Genomic DNA, 14038 nt, shown 5'->3' with positions numbered 1-14038 from the left:
AATCACATAATCGGCAAGTTTTCCTCTGCCCCGCATAGTGGACAAATACCTGGGTCCTATAGTTTGTCAGCGTTACATACGAGGGTATTGGCCGCCTCAATGACATCTTCAGGGTGCAGGACCCCTCGGGCAGCCCTTCAAACGGCCCGTCCCTCCACACCCCCATATTAGCCGTATGAACAGTTCCATAATCGCTGAAGGCTTCCTGAATGCCATACGACGTTGCCTCAAATGGTACATTACGCACCTTTACCCATGTGTAATATTTCGAAACATCATGTAGACACACCTCTACTGCTGAATTAACACTCATCCTCCTTTCCTGGAATTCATCCACAATCCTGGAGTAAAAGCCGGCTCTTGTAAACTTCACAAAAACCCTTGACATTCCATTTAGGGCCACACCATACAATTCATCGTTCGATATCCCGTAGACGTCTCTAATGATGGCCGATAACAGTACATGCATCGTCGCACTGCTTAACGTTCCTCGTACTAATTCAATACAGACAGTATTCACTCTCCTGTTGATACGATCCGCCATGTTGGTGTCTAAGTCCAGCAGTCACCACCAGGTGGCGTGTAGGGAGACTCAAGAAGCGTCCTCTCTTCCCAGTGGTCGAGAGACGAATGAAATGACTTTATGTTGTATTGTACTGTTGTCAATAGCACTATGTAATGTCCATATAAGCTGTATAGAGCTTGAATGTCATAGTTGAAGATGTGTGATTTTAACACTGGAATTGCATGTTTAAATGTGTAAAGGCTTACATGTGTTGGATTTTGAGACTAAGTTTATTCTTATGGTTTTGTAGTAATTTTGTATGTCCTTGTGACTTTTCTATATCACCATTGTTGTGTAATACATATTGTTATGTAACTGAACCATTAGGACAATTACATAAATTAATGTTTGGATTGCTGTGTGACTTTAGATTAGGCAACATTCATTGTTTATAGTATGTTAGGTTGTAAATAGTGGGGTGGTTGGATAACCACTAGGGGGGGGGGTAATATGTCTGTATAATATGTTCAGTGCAATGCATTGCATGGTCTGTAGTCGATCATTAAGTACCATTTCGAGGGATGTGTATATAAAAGTGTTGTTCATATCATGTAATTCTGTTGAGTAGCTCCAACAGGTTTGGGTTAAGTGATAGGATGAGGGAGCAGGGAGGGGGGGGGGTGTACCCACACGGAGTTGTAAGTGTGGTGTGTAACATTAGCTGTAGGGAGGATTGTGTTAATTTATAGACTTAAATGAGTTTTACATATTATATTTTGTAATGTCATGTTTAAAAAAAAAAAAAAAAAAAAAAAAAAAAAAAAAAAAAAAAAAAAAAAAAAAAAAAAAGAAAAAAAAATGCTTAGACACGTCGATTAGGCGAACACGTATCGCTGAATTAACATCCACGCTCCTGTCCTGGTACTTGTCAACCAGCCGTTCATACACTCCAGCTGAACTCAGCTTGACGAAAATACGATAGGCACCATTTAGTGCCACACCATACAGTTCTTGATCCGCAACACCATAGGTGTCACGGATAATTTGCGGTAAAAGCACTTGTGCAGACTGAGGCGTTATTGCACCACGCAATAATTCAATGCACACCGTGTGCAAACGCCTTCTCACAGACTGCGCCATGTTGTGAAAATATGTCTCCTCCAATCAAAGTTATATATATTGTTGTTGTCTTACATAAAGCTTTCACGGTTCTTGTTTTAAAATCATTTTTGTGTACCACACATGTATACTGTGTTTTTTAAATAAAAAATATAAAAAAAAAAGTTCTGATGTCATTATATATGTACTTCTTTATTATTTGTGTAGTCATGTACCCATATATTTTGTGCCTGAGTTTTAAATCAAATATAAAACAAAATATACAAATTATACACAAGTGTTGGTTTGTCGAACACCAAACACAAACCAGACGAGGGTCGAGACGTGCTAGAGCGATGTTTCATCGAAGCTTTGAAATGGTTCACAAGATGCTTCATGGAGAGGGCAGACAGTAGGTCAGTCAGTTGCTCACCAAACTTCACCATAGTAATATCACGTTGGGTGATTACATCGTGGTTACACATAGCTGGTCTTGAGGTATTTTTCAGTAGGGGTTTATACAGTAATTTTCATATCTCTTAGTTTATATTTTTAGATTATATTATGTCTTAAAGACTAAATTAACTTTATTTCTTGATATAGGTGGTTTGAGTCCTTATTGACCTTTGTGTAGTATCGTTTTTTAAACCCCATGAAGTGTTAAACTTCAGTATGCTATTGAAATAACTTAAATTGTAACTACAGTCTTTTTTTTTTTTTTTTTTTTTTTAAATAGAGCAATCTTGTACACACACACAGTTGGACACGGAAGAAACCCATCAGAAAAGACCAGTAAACACGCTATAAATCATTCGAACCACCTATCAGTATACATAAGAAGCACTTAAAATTATCACCCCTGACTTGTACATAGCTGCCACTTACAGCTGACACGAGAACAATCCTACTCGTGTAGGTGTAAATACAAAAATTCACTTTTATATTATGAAAGAAACTCGCATTCCTAATACTCGCTTTTCTTGGGAGTAAGTCATACAAAAGTATCAGCCTGAGGTACCCACACCTCCGCCAAATACTGGCAACAAGTACTAAATTATCATAGTTGTACACGTACATTATCATGTGAAGGCTATCAGTGTGGCCTGGTGGCTCAAGCTCCCGCTTCACACTCGAAAGGCCCGGGTTCGATTCCCGGCGGGTGGAAACATTTCGACAAGTTTCCTTAAACCTGTCCTGTTCACCTAGCAGCAAATAGGTACCTGGGTTAGTCGACTGGTGTGGGTCGCATCCTGGGGGACAAGATTAAGGACCCCAATGGAAATAAGTTAGTCCTCGATGACGCACTGACTTTCTTGGGTTATCCTGGGTGGCTAACCCTCCAGGGTTAAAAATCCGAACGAAATCTTATCTAGCTCAGGCTTCCATAACCTAATGCGAACACTCAAATAAAAATTACTCTATCACAACCTATTCACTGCAAAAGTCAACGTGCCAAACAAAGGTGTATACAAGACACGATAGTTACAAATTCACTCGCTTCTTACCCCCCCCCCTCTCCCCCCGCCCTATTTGGGCAACCGCCCACTTCCTCTCATTACGCATAACCTGTCACGTGTTCTTCTAGCCGTACATGAGCATAACCTGTCACAGCGCGACAGTCGCAATCACTACGAACCTCGCCCAAGCATCCTTACAGCATACACGCGTACATTACCTATAAACAAAATTTATACCTCCATCCTCTAGTATAGGTGTGATGGTAAGTGACCCAGCATGTGCAAGGCTATATATACATAGTGATGCAGTCATCCCGTGGGACACGTACGCAAAAGTATAAACCGAAAATCCCCACAACCAAACTGGATCGCACTTTTATTCCAACTGTCGACACTCTTGCATCCTAACACCTACGAACCACACTGACCCATCCCTTGCTTACGCCTAAGCCATAGGTCCATACCAAACACTCGCTCACTCCCGACGACGAGCCCATTGGAACCCCGGATGACATTCCCAAACCTTGCCCCAGCCATGACAACCCCCCCCCCCCCCATACTGCAAAGCTAGCAAGATCCCAACAGTTAAAGCACGATAACCTGCGGGGAAGACTCCCTCCCACCGCGATCCATATATTTCCCTATTCCTGGAAACTGTCCTATAGAAAGTACCTGCCATTACCAGTTTCCTCTCAACCCAATCCCCTGCTAGTGCATAATTAGTGGAAATCTTGTAACTGTTGTGATGAATGGTTTGAAAAACCGACAAGTTGAAGATTGAGACACTTATGCAGCATATGGGAATCTTTATTCAGGAAACGTTTCGCCACACAGTGGCTTCATCAGTCCAATACAAAGAGGAAGGCGTAAGGAGAGAAGGTAATCAGTCCCTCAACATGGAGTCGATGTGTTCAGTCCATCAATCTTGTAGAATGTACAGCATAGGGCCGTAGACGTGGCTTATATACTGTAGTGAGGTGACGTGAAGCAGATGGAGGCGGGGTCATAGTGGTACCATCCACTAGTCGAAGTAGGTCTTCCTCTTTGTATTGGACTGATGAAGCCACTGTGGCGAAACGTTTCCTGAATAAAGATTCCCATATGCTGCATAAGTGTCTCAATCTTCATCTTGTAACTGTACATGCACTTTCAAGGCTTCTAGTTTGGTAAGGCATAAGTACCTTTGTCTTTATTCTTGGTGGGTGGGTTTTTTTTTTTTTCCTTAAATCTCAATCTACCTAAAATTCTTTAGGCCTAAGCTCTTTTGAAAGCTAATAATTTCACTAGTCAAGGTAGTTCTTGAGGTGGTTCGGACATGTACAGAAAATAGAAAAACTGACTTGGAGAGCGTGTAAATCTTTAGTGGATGAAAAGATGGGCAAGGGTCGGCTTAGGGAAGGTTGGAGGGAGAGGGTAAAGGTTGTGTACGAGGGGCTTTGATTTCCAGCAAGCATGCATAAGCGTAATGGATAGTGGATGGAAGCGTGGTTTTTAATACCTGACGTGCTGTTGGTGTGAGCACTTAAATTTATGAAGGGTCTCGGGTAAACCGGCAGGCCAGACTCGAATCCTGGAGATGGGAAATAGTGTATGCACTCTGGAGGAGGGGTTTTATAACTGTAGTGTAAGGCACCCTTCTGGCAAGTGATGGCGTGAATGATGAGTTACTCTTTCGGGCCACCCTACCTTGGTGGGAATCGCCCGAAGTGTTAATAAAAATTAACTTTAACTTTTATACTTAATGGGTTGCAAATTTTTAAATTCCTTCAGTTATTCCCTGAATAGTATTCCTTTAGTGTAAAATGCTGAGCAATCTTGTCCATCACTATTGCTATTGTACCAAACTTATAATCGTACGTAACTTTTTACTAATCTGTATATTTAATGATTAAATACTTGTCAGCTATATTCATGCGGGTAAATTCTTGCGTTCCTGCAAGTTTAAAACTTTGTTTAAGAATCGACATTACATTCAACTTCTAATGAAACTGCGTGCGAAATAGGTTAAATATTAAACCTGATCAGTCCGTGCTTTTCTCGTACCTCTTCTCAAAGCTCTTCTCTTCCGGTAGAGCTATACTACGTGTACGAACACGGTATAAAAAAAAACTAATCACAAAGTTAATCTTTGTGATGAATAAACTGAAATATACCTTACGATCTGGTCATTTGGTTCAACCAAATTATTTAATTAAACTATTCCTTTTATCTAAAAGATAATAGAACTTTCTTAACACTTCAGCCAGTTTAATTTTGTACTGCACTATGCTAAAACTTATCATACAGGGGTTTGTACTAAAATTTAGCCTTTAAACTAAGGCTAATTAGCATATATGCTGTGAAATATGTAAACCGTGCGAAAATACTTTACCTCCCCATTCATTGGACCAATATTTTTGTATTGGCATAGTAAAGACTTGCCATAATTTAACTTGTAACTTATAAAACTACGATTGTAAGTTTTTTTTTTTCTAAATCAGGCTTCATAAACTGAAAGCTTCGTAACTTTATCAATTACGTCTACTGAAAGCTTAACCTAATGTTTTCGCTAAACTGCCAACATCCTCTCCCCCCACGACTAGTACCTACCTGGAGGGTTTCGAGAATAAACTCCCCCGCGGCCTAGTCTGAGATCAGACCTCGACTACGTGCCTGTCCAGTGCCTTCTTGACAGCCAGAGGTCTATTGGTAATCCCTCTTATGTATGCTGGGAGGCAATTAGTCTTGTGCCCCGGACACTTTTCTCCTTCTCTCTGTACTCGGTGGCGCCCCTGCTTTTCATGGTGGAGGAATGTTGCGTCTCCTGCCGAGTCTTTCGCTTTCAAAGGATTTTTTTTTTTTTTTTTTTTTTTTCCCCTTGTTCAGGCTTTTTTTTAAAAATCCCTCCAGGACCCATAATTTCACTTTCATTAACTGGTTCTAAAATCCAAAGTATTTACTTCTCTGGAAAGTGAACTTCCCAGCACTTTCGTGACTTCTCGGGCATGAACGTCTAGCTTCCTTGTTGCTCTTTAATGCAGGTTTAATACTTTTGTCACTATTGATGACTTGGACACTATTTTAGAAGTCTTTCACTTCTAATTTCCTCGCACCTGGCAAATATTTTACTTGGTTACCGGACCATGTTAACTTTGGGTATATAATTACTTAGTCTTAAATAATTCTAAGCTATTAAAATTGTTTGGATAGTGTTAATCCTCGTTTAAGTTGTGGCGCTTTATCCCATCCATTAACTTGCGAAGCATTACCTTCATTTCTTGCTCCCCCAGTCGTCACTGTAGATATTAACCCTATGTATTGTTTTTTAGCAACAATGTCTAGCAGTAGTAACGACCGGTGGATCCGGGCAGCCATGCCCCTTGAAGAATGGTTTGAGATGGGTCACAAGCATGGAACCTTCTTAGCTTGCTATGTTTTAACGCTGGGTTCTCCTCAGCCCCTCGACCACAACCACGTCAAGCAAGCACTACTTCACTTGTACAGGTAAAATCATTAATTCGGTATATTAATAAATTTTTTCATATTAGTTTAAATTTAAAATTTTTCCCCTACATTTAGTACTTTGCCAGACACTACTCGTCCAATTTTCCTTGTTTACTACAGTAATTCTTTTTATTCCTCTGGTGTGGCATAGCACCAGTCTTCAGCTTCCCCATGACTAGAACTGCTAAATCTTTTATTCTTAACCTTTAAGATCTATTAGATTTCCACGAAATCTTCTGCAGTTTTCTTGCAGAAGCTGTCCTGCAGGCCAAATTAACTATTGCCATACAGGTCTTGTGACAGACGTATGGACTTAGCTTCTAAAGTTTTTTTTTCCTTCGTATCAAAGCGAAACACCAGCTTTCCTAGAGTTTACTTAAAATTACATCCTTGTTTCCAGTTAATTTTGCCAAGTTGTTCTGGCAGTGACTTTGCCTACCTCTTGGTGCACTTCTGACTTTCCATGAAATCAGAGTCTTCGATAGAAGTTTTAGTTACTCCTGTTTACCCCAAGCAGCTTTCAGATCTCCAGCATAAATTACTTTCGCCTGTTCTTCAGTATGGTCCGAAACATTGTACTAGACAGTTATTATTAGACAATAAATTAACTTTTATTAGACTGCAATTCGTAGAATTCGAATCTCATTACTTTGGAGAAAATTTTCCAAACTAGTACTTTCCGTTTCTCCAGGAAAGTGCCCAGCCTCCGCTTGAGTATGGACACCCGTGACGGAGTCCTCTGGTTCAAGGAGTGTACTCGTGAGACGATAGACTTTGAGGTATGTTTTAAGAAACACTTTGGTAGTCAATAGTTATCTCGGTGACCCCCCCCCCCAAAAAAAAAAAAAAAAAAAAAATTTAATCTAGTGCCTCGTCCAGAATAGCAGGGTTATGTAAACTTTGGTTTAGTCTTTCTAAAGCATAATACAGCTGAAGCGCGCGCGCGCACAGAGCCTCAAAACGAAGCATAGTTTAATCTTGAAGTAATTCACTTACTCTTTATTGACTCATTTGCCATGGAGTTCCTAGCTCTCCCCTGGACAGTTCCGGGGGTCAACGCCCCCGCGGCCCGGTCTGTGACCAGCCCTCCTGGTGGATCAACCAGGCTGTTACTGCTGGCTGCACGCAAACCAACGTAAGAGCCACAGCCTGGCTGGTCAGGTACAGACTTTAGGTGCTTGTCCAGTGCCAGCTTGAAGACTGCCAGGGGTCTATTGGTAATCCCCCTTATGTATGCTGGGAGGCAGTTGAACAGTCTCTGGCCCCTGACACTTATTGTATGGTCTCTTAACGCACTAGTGACACCCCTGCTTTTCATTGGGAGATGTTGCATAGTCTGTTAAGTCTTTTCATTTCTTTGAGATTTTCGTTTGAAGTTCAGTACTAGTCCCTCTAGTCATTTTCCAGGTGTATATAATCGTGTATCTCCCGCCTGCGTTCCAGGGAATACAGGTTCAGGAACTTCAAGCGCTCCCAGTAATTGAGGTTTTATCTCCGTTATGCGCGCCGTGAAGGTTCTCTGTAAATTTCCTAGGTCAGCAATTTCACCTGCCTTGAAAGATGTTAGTGTGCAGCAATATTCCAGCCTAGATAGAAAGTGACCTGAAGAGAGTAATCATGGGCTTGGCATCCCTAGTTTTGAACATTCGAGTTATTCATCCTGTCACTTTTCTAGCAGCTGCGATTAAGTTAGGATCCTTTAAGGTGAGATCCTCCTACATGATCACTCCCAGGTCTTTTACGTTAGTGGTTTCGCTCTATTTTGTGGCCAGAATTTTTGTACTCTGAAGTTTTAATTTCCTCGTGTTTACCATATCAGAGTAACTGAAGTTTCTCATCGTTGAACTTCATATTGTTTTCTGCAGCCCACTGAAAGATTTGGTCGATGTCCGCCTGGAGCCTTGCAGTGTCTGCAATGGAAGACACTATCATGCAGATTCGAGTGTCATCTGCAAAGGAAGACACGGTCATGTGGCTGACATCCTTGTCTATCAGATATGAAGATGACAAACAAGATGGGAGTACTGTGCCTTGTGGAACAGCTTTTTCACCGTAGCTGCCTCTGACTTTACTGTTGACAACTACAGTGTTCTTTTTGTAAGGAAATTATAGATCCATCTACCAGCTTTTCCTGTTATTCATTTAGCATGCCATTTGTGTGCTAGTGCGCCATGGTCACACTTTACGAGGGCTTTTGCAAAGTCTGTATATATTACATCTGCATTCTTTGTCTTCTAGTGCATCTAGGACCTTGTCTGGGCTTAAGACTTCCACACAACTGTCAAACTTCCCCCCCCCCCCCCCAGTACTTTCTACTTCTATAATTTCCCAGCTGTATAGCCCTTGTCTTGGCGCTTTTTAATTACTATATAATTTCCCAGGTCCCTGTAAGAACTTGTTGATTTGTATTAACATCAGATGGAATTGGTTACCTGCATTGCTAGTGCAGTGATCTACAATCGGTAAATATAACACTCTGACGCCTCTCCCGACACCTTCATGTCTTTAGCAGAACTAAAAAGACTAGAGCAATAAGGGTCAATAAATATTGGCAACTAGCCACCAGTTGAGTACCTTTCCTCCCATCTGCTCAGTTGGGAGGAAACACCGGGTGAGGGATGGAAAACTGGGAATAGCTCATCAGCACTGTTGAACAGGTTTCTTTGTACCTGTTAACCTAGTAAGTAGGAAGAGATGCTTCCTGACAGTATTAAAGAACAATTTGAAAACCCCATTTCCTGTAACTTATGGGGTTACTAATCATGGTAAAAATCTAGGCTAAAGGTTTCTACCCTAGTAAGAGCATACACAACTACACTAACTTGTGTTAAGGGCTATTATTGAGCCAGCACATGGTTTGCACAGCTCGTTTTCATTACGGGATGCCTGAGGGAAGGTGGAGAGGGTTCTTTAACATTTGGGAATTTTGCTTTCTCTTGTGATTCTTGAAAGTTCATTTTTCTTAACTTTTATTGCCAGAAACTCGTGCATAGCAATCTTTCAATTAAATTTCTTCCTTCAGTTAGTACTCGGTGTTAGATTAGTACACAGAGGCTATCAGTTGACTAGCCATCTTTATATTAGTGCTAATTTTATTTTCTTTTTTTTTTTTATTTCAGGTGGTGACAGATTGTGACCTAGACAATGTTGTATCCCATCTTAGGACGTATCGATACAACTGTAAACTAGGTCCCATGTGGTGTGCTAGGTTCCTCCCTGCAGCCTCTGCCACTGTTGCCGGAGAATCTGAAGCTGCAGTTGCTACTACTGATTCTATCTCTGGCGTTCCCCCTGATGGATCCACTTCCCATTCTGATACTTTACCTGATACTAGCAAACGCGAGGACAAGATGTTGGATACAGCTGCTGAAGCAAAAGCCAGTGCTGCTAAACGGGAGGCCACTGGTGCTATTCCCCGTGCGGCTCCTTGCAGTGGCTTGTCATCCCCGCCCTCCATGGCTTTGCTTTCCTCTGCTCTCAGTAGGTCTGACTTTTCCTTTGCCCGTTGCACTGCTACACCTTCTACAGAATCTCCACCTTTAGGAGTTGCTCCTCCTCCCTCTCCAGACTTTCCAAATGGCCTTGCATCTTCTCAACCTCCTTCCTCTGAAGGATCTCTGAAATCTTCATCCAAGTCTTCAGAGTCTATCTCTTTGCCTTCTTTTCCATCATCCGCAGCATCTTCAGTTTCATTACCATCAGTCAGTTCGGCATCAACACCACCCTCTTCCTTGTCCGCATTATCTTCTGCCTTCTCCTCTGAAACTGACTTCAACTTGCCAAAGACTGACACCACCGGTACATCCTGTCGATCCTTGTTACCAGGCTATTCATCGAGGTCATTACCTGAAGGCAATTTGCACCAGTCTTCACAAACTGGCGCTCGTTGTGCTAGATCAGAGTTTACTTCAGTTTCTGACAAACGTCCTAAATCGGCACCAGTGTGTCTACTACCAGATGCTCAGTCTAAAAGATCTCCACGGTGTCCGCTTTGCATTGGCTCTACACAGCATGACTGTAACCTTCAAACATCCACACAGGATCCCTCTACCCTTCCTCTTGCTGAAGAACTGTGGACGTTGTGGCCTTCTAAAAGCCACCTGGTTCTTGGTATACACCATGGTACTGCTGATGGGTTCACTGCTCTAAAGATTTGTGGGTTCTTTCTACAGCTGCTGAATGATATCATAGCTGGCACACCCATTAATGATGATCAGCTTGCAGAGTTTGTCGCCGGTGAAACTTTTAAATTAATATCGGCGAAGAAAGTGGCTACACAAAGTAACCCCTCACCGAAACCCCCATTGGAAAGAAAGAAATCTGAATTGGAAGTCTTCTTCAAAGGGTCAGATGACCAGTCACTTTACTTAACTCGAGTCTTAGACCAGTCTACTACGAAGTTGCTAAAAGAAAAGTGTTGTATGGAGGGTGTCTCTCTGTATTCGGCCTTCTGCGCTCTAGCTACTGTCACTTTCGTAGACTTCCTAGTGGCTAAGAATGTAATTCGTGAGAAGTACTGCGTGTCCAGTAAACACAGCATCAACATGAGACGATATTGGAGCGGTGATTCATCTCTTGCTTTTGGCTGTCACATAGAATCGATCAATCTGCATACGATGATCCAGAGAGAAGCTTTGGCAGACTTTTGGAGCTTTGCACGGTCTTTACACGAAGAACTACAGGAAGAGATGGATAGTAAAAGCATCTTTGGAAAGGCAGTCCAGAAAGAACTGTATCGCCCCACTGTTCATGACAACGAGAAGTTCATGACTAGACAGCCTCTTAGTACTGATTACCATATTTCTGACATGGGTGATGTGACTGCATTTATACACGGAGGACCTCATGTACGCTCAGAACTGGTGTGGTCTACTGTATCAATCCACAAGTTCAATATACCCTGCGCTCACCTCTTCCATACATACAGAGGGAGATTCATCCACACACTTGACTATGCCACAAAGTACATGACAACAGAGGCAGCCACGATGTATTGCAACAAAATATTCGATAGATTACGGAAAGTAATTTTATAGGTATTGGATTTCATAGTACAAAATCTCTTGCCTACTAGAATTTAGTCATCCACAAAAGCTTTTTTAGCGCTTGGCTTTAGCCTCTTCTGTTCCACTAAATTCAATGTGCAATTTGTTTTTTCATGTGCATAATTTTTTAATTTTTAAAGTTTTGATATTTAACAAGGTTGATTAGAGCTTTGGATTATGTTGGTCAGTGTTAGTTTCTTTGTATTTAATGTAAGTGGTTTAATAAAAACATTTATACTATTGGACAAATCTCTACCCCCCCCCCCCCTAATATGAAAATCTACAGCATAATGCCCAGTTTCCTAGGAGAATTCCTCTTGAAGGGGAGGGGGGGGGTTCCTTGCATTGATGGTTTGTCTGAGGAATTGGACCTCTGTATTCTTCCAACCGAACCTAATTACCCGGCCCTCCTTGACTTTTCTTTTTTTTTTTTTTTACCCTCCCTCGCTCTCGCTCTCTCTCTCTCTCTCTCTCTCTCTCTCTCTCTCTCTCTCTCTCTCTCTCTCTCTCTCTCTCTCTCTCGCTCCTTGTTTTCTATCCCATTTGAAGCCTCTAGGGGTCCTCCACTCTGGCATTACAATTTCTAGGTAAGGGATGGCATGCTGGGGCTCATCCCACTCCATGAGGTCCCTCATGGGACCCCTGTGGTGAATCTGACTACCCTTTCTTCTATCAGCAAAGGTAGCTCTGTAGGTGCAAGGCTCTCCTGGAGGGCTGGTTGACTGGCGTGAAAGGTTGGGTATGGCACAGGTTCCACACTGCATCTAAACTAACAGGAGGGCTCTAGGCCCTCCGATGAAGGGAGTAGCTTTCGGCCCTTCCATGCTTCCTAAAGACTTCCTGGTTCCCCCCCCCCCTCCAGTTTTTAAATAATAAAATAAAAAAAAAATAATACAGAAGCAGATGGGAACATAAAAAGCCTGGGCTGAATGGTACTGCCCTTGATACTGGCCATGTAGTCACAAACTGTAAGGCTGGAGGTGATGTCCTGGGAGACAGTAATAGTAAAGCTGGAGGTGCTGTCCTGGGAGACAGTAATGATGAAGCTGGAGATTTTGTCCAGGTAGTCGGGAATTATACGCAGGAAGGAATACATATAAATGACCACATAGGGGATAGGAGCCATAGTAGGGAAACAAGTGTAGTCAAAGATAAGATAAAACCAATATTGCAAACTAGAAATACCGCAGGAAATAGCAAACAAGAGGACTCCAATAGCAATAGTGAGGATAAATTACCAAAGACAACTGGTGGGAGCTCCATTGTTGGTGCTAGGGAGGATAGAAGTAAGACAGGGAAACATGCACCAACAGGGAATACAGTCACAAACCCAAGGCAAGCGGAAACCAAGCCTGTGCACATACTATGCACTTGGTATCTGCTGGCATGGGAAATCTGGAAAAACAGATGGGACGTGCAACTATGACCACCCTAGAAAATGCCATGCCCATATGACAACAGGAAAATGCAAACTCCCTTCCTGTAAGCTTTTTCACCCTGAACTGTGTACCTCTTCAGTACAGGAAAGACTGTGCTATAACTTAAATTGCCAGGCATACCATCTAAAGGGGACAAAAAGATACAAAACATCCAGGCCATGGGAAAACCTGGGTAGCCACAGCCACTCAAGAGGGAGAGGTTTTTTAGTGCCAGGAAGGAAAAAAAACTGGCAGGAAATGGCAGAAATCGTACACCAAATCCAGTCATTCCTGGAGTGGAACCACAGTCGATGGCCTCCACTCCAAACCAACAGATACAGATACTAATGCCGGAAAAAAAATCCCCCCCCAGTACCAACAATACCACCAGTCCGATAACATTCTTCTTTGCAAATATACAGGGTCTAAAGCCAGCAACAAACAACAAAATACCTTTCATCCGTGGACTGCTTGCAGAGGCAAAGGCAATGTTCGCGGCTTTCACTGAGACCCACATAAAGGATCACTTGGACAATGAAATATGGATCCCAGGTTACAACCTATACAGATGTGACAGAGTGAACAGGCAAAAGGGGGGGGTTGGCCTGTACATTACAGAGTCACTTGTTTGCACAGAACTGCTTAATGCCTCAAATGACGTAGTGGAAGTTTTAGCAGTAAAGGTCGAGAACCAAAACCTAGTCATTGTGGTAGTCTACAAGCCTCCGGATGCAACATCCCAGCAATTCCAGGAACAGCTGTTAAAAATTGACCACTGTCTGGAAAATCTTCCAGCTCCTGCACCCAACATCTTGCTCCTGGGGGATTTCAACTTAAGGCACCTAAAATGGAGGAATATAGCAAATAATATTGTTGCAGTAATAACACCAGGAGGCAGCTCTGATGAAAACTCACACTCAGACGAGCTTTTAAATCTCTGCACAAAATTCAATTTAAACCAGCAAATAATAGAGCCTACTAGACTGGAGAATACACTAGACCTCATATTCACTAACAATGATGATCTGATAA

At 42.1% G+C, this 14038-nt stretch overlaps 1 protein-coding gene across 2 annotated transcripts; it reads left to right on the top strand.

The window, feature by feature from the left end:
- The first annotated feature begins 1994 nt into the window (after positions 1-1994).
- On the top strand, positions 1995-11828 carry LOC128706240 (uncharacterized). 2 transcript variants are annotated; one of them, XM_070081848.1, is made up of 4 exons: positions 1995-2101; positions 6369-6543; positions 7235-7322; positions 9663-11828. In XM_070081848.1, the coding sequence occupies exons 2-4, from the start codon at positions 6374-6376 to the stop codon at positions 11577-11579; spliced, it is 2175 nt and encodes a 724-aa protein (XP_069937949.1). In that variant the 5' UTR covers positions 1995-2101; positions 6369-6373; the 3' UTR covers positions 11580-11828. The 2 variants fall into 2 exon arrangements, with proteins under 2 accessions (XP_069937949.1, XP_069937950.1); XM_070081849.1 differs by lacking the exons at positions 1995-2101; positions 7235-7322 and having other exon boundaries at positions 6405-6543.
- The last annotated feature ends 2210 nt before the right edge of the window (positions 11829-14038 follow it).

Source organism: Cherax quadricarinatus, unplaced genomic scaffold (assembly GCF_038502225.1).
Source record: "Cherax quadricarinatus isolate ZL_2023a unplaced genomic scaffold, ASM3850222v1 Contig4591, whole genome shotgun sequence".
NCBI classification, from domain to species: domain Eukaryota; kingdom Metazoa; phylum Arthropoda; class Malacostraca; order Decapoda; family Parastacidae; genus Cherax; species Cherax quadricarinatus.
This window is presented reverse-complemented; position numbering and strand designations above follow the sequence as displayed.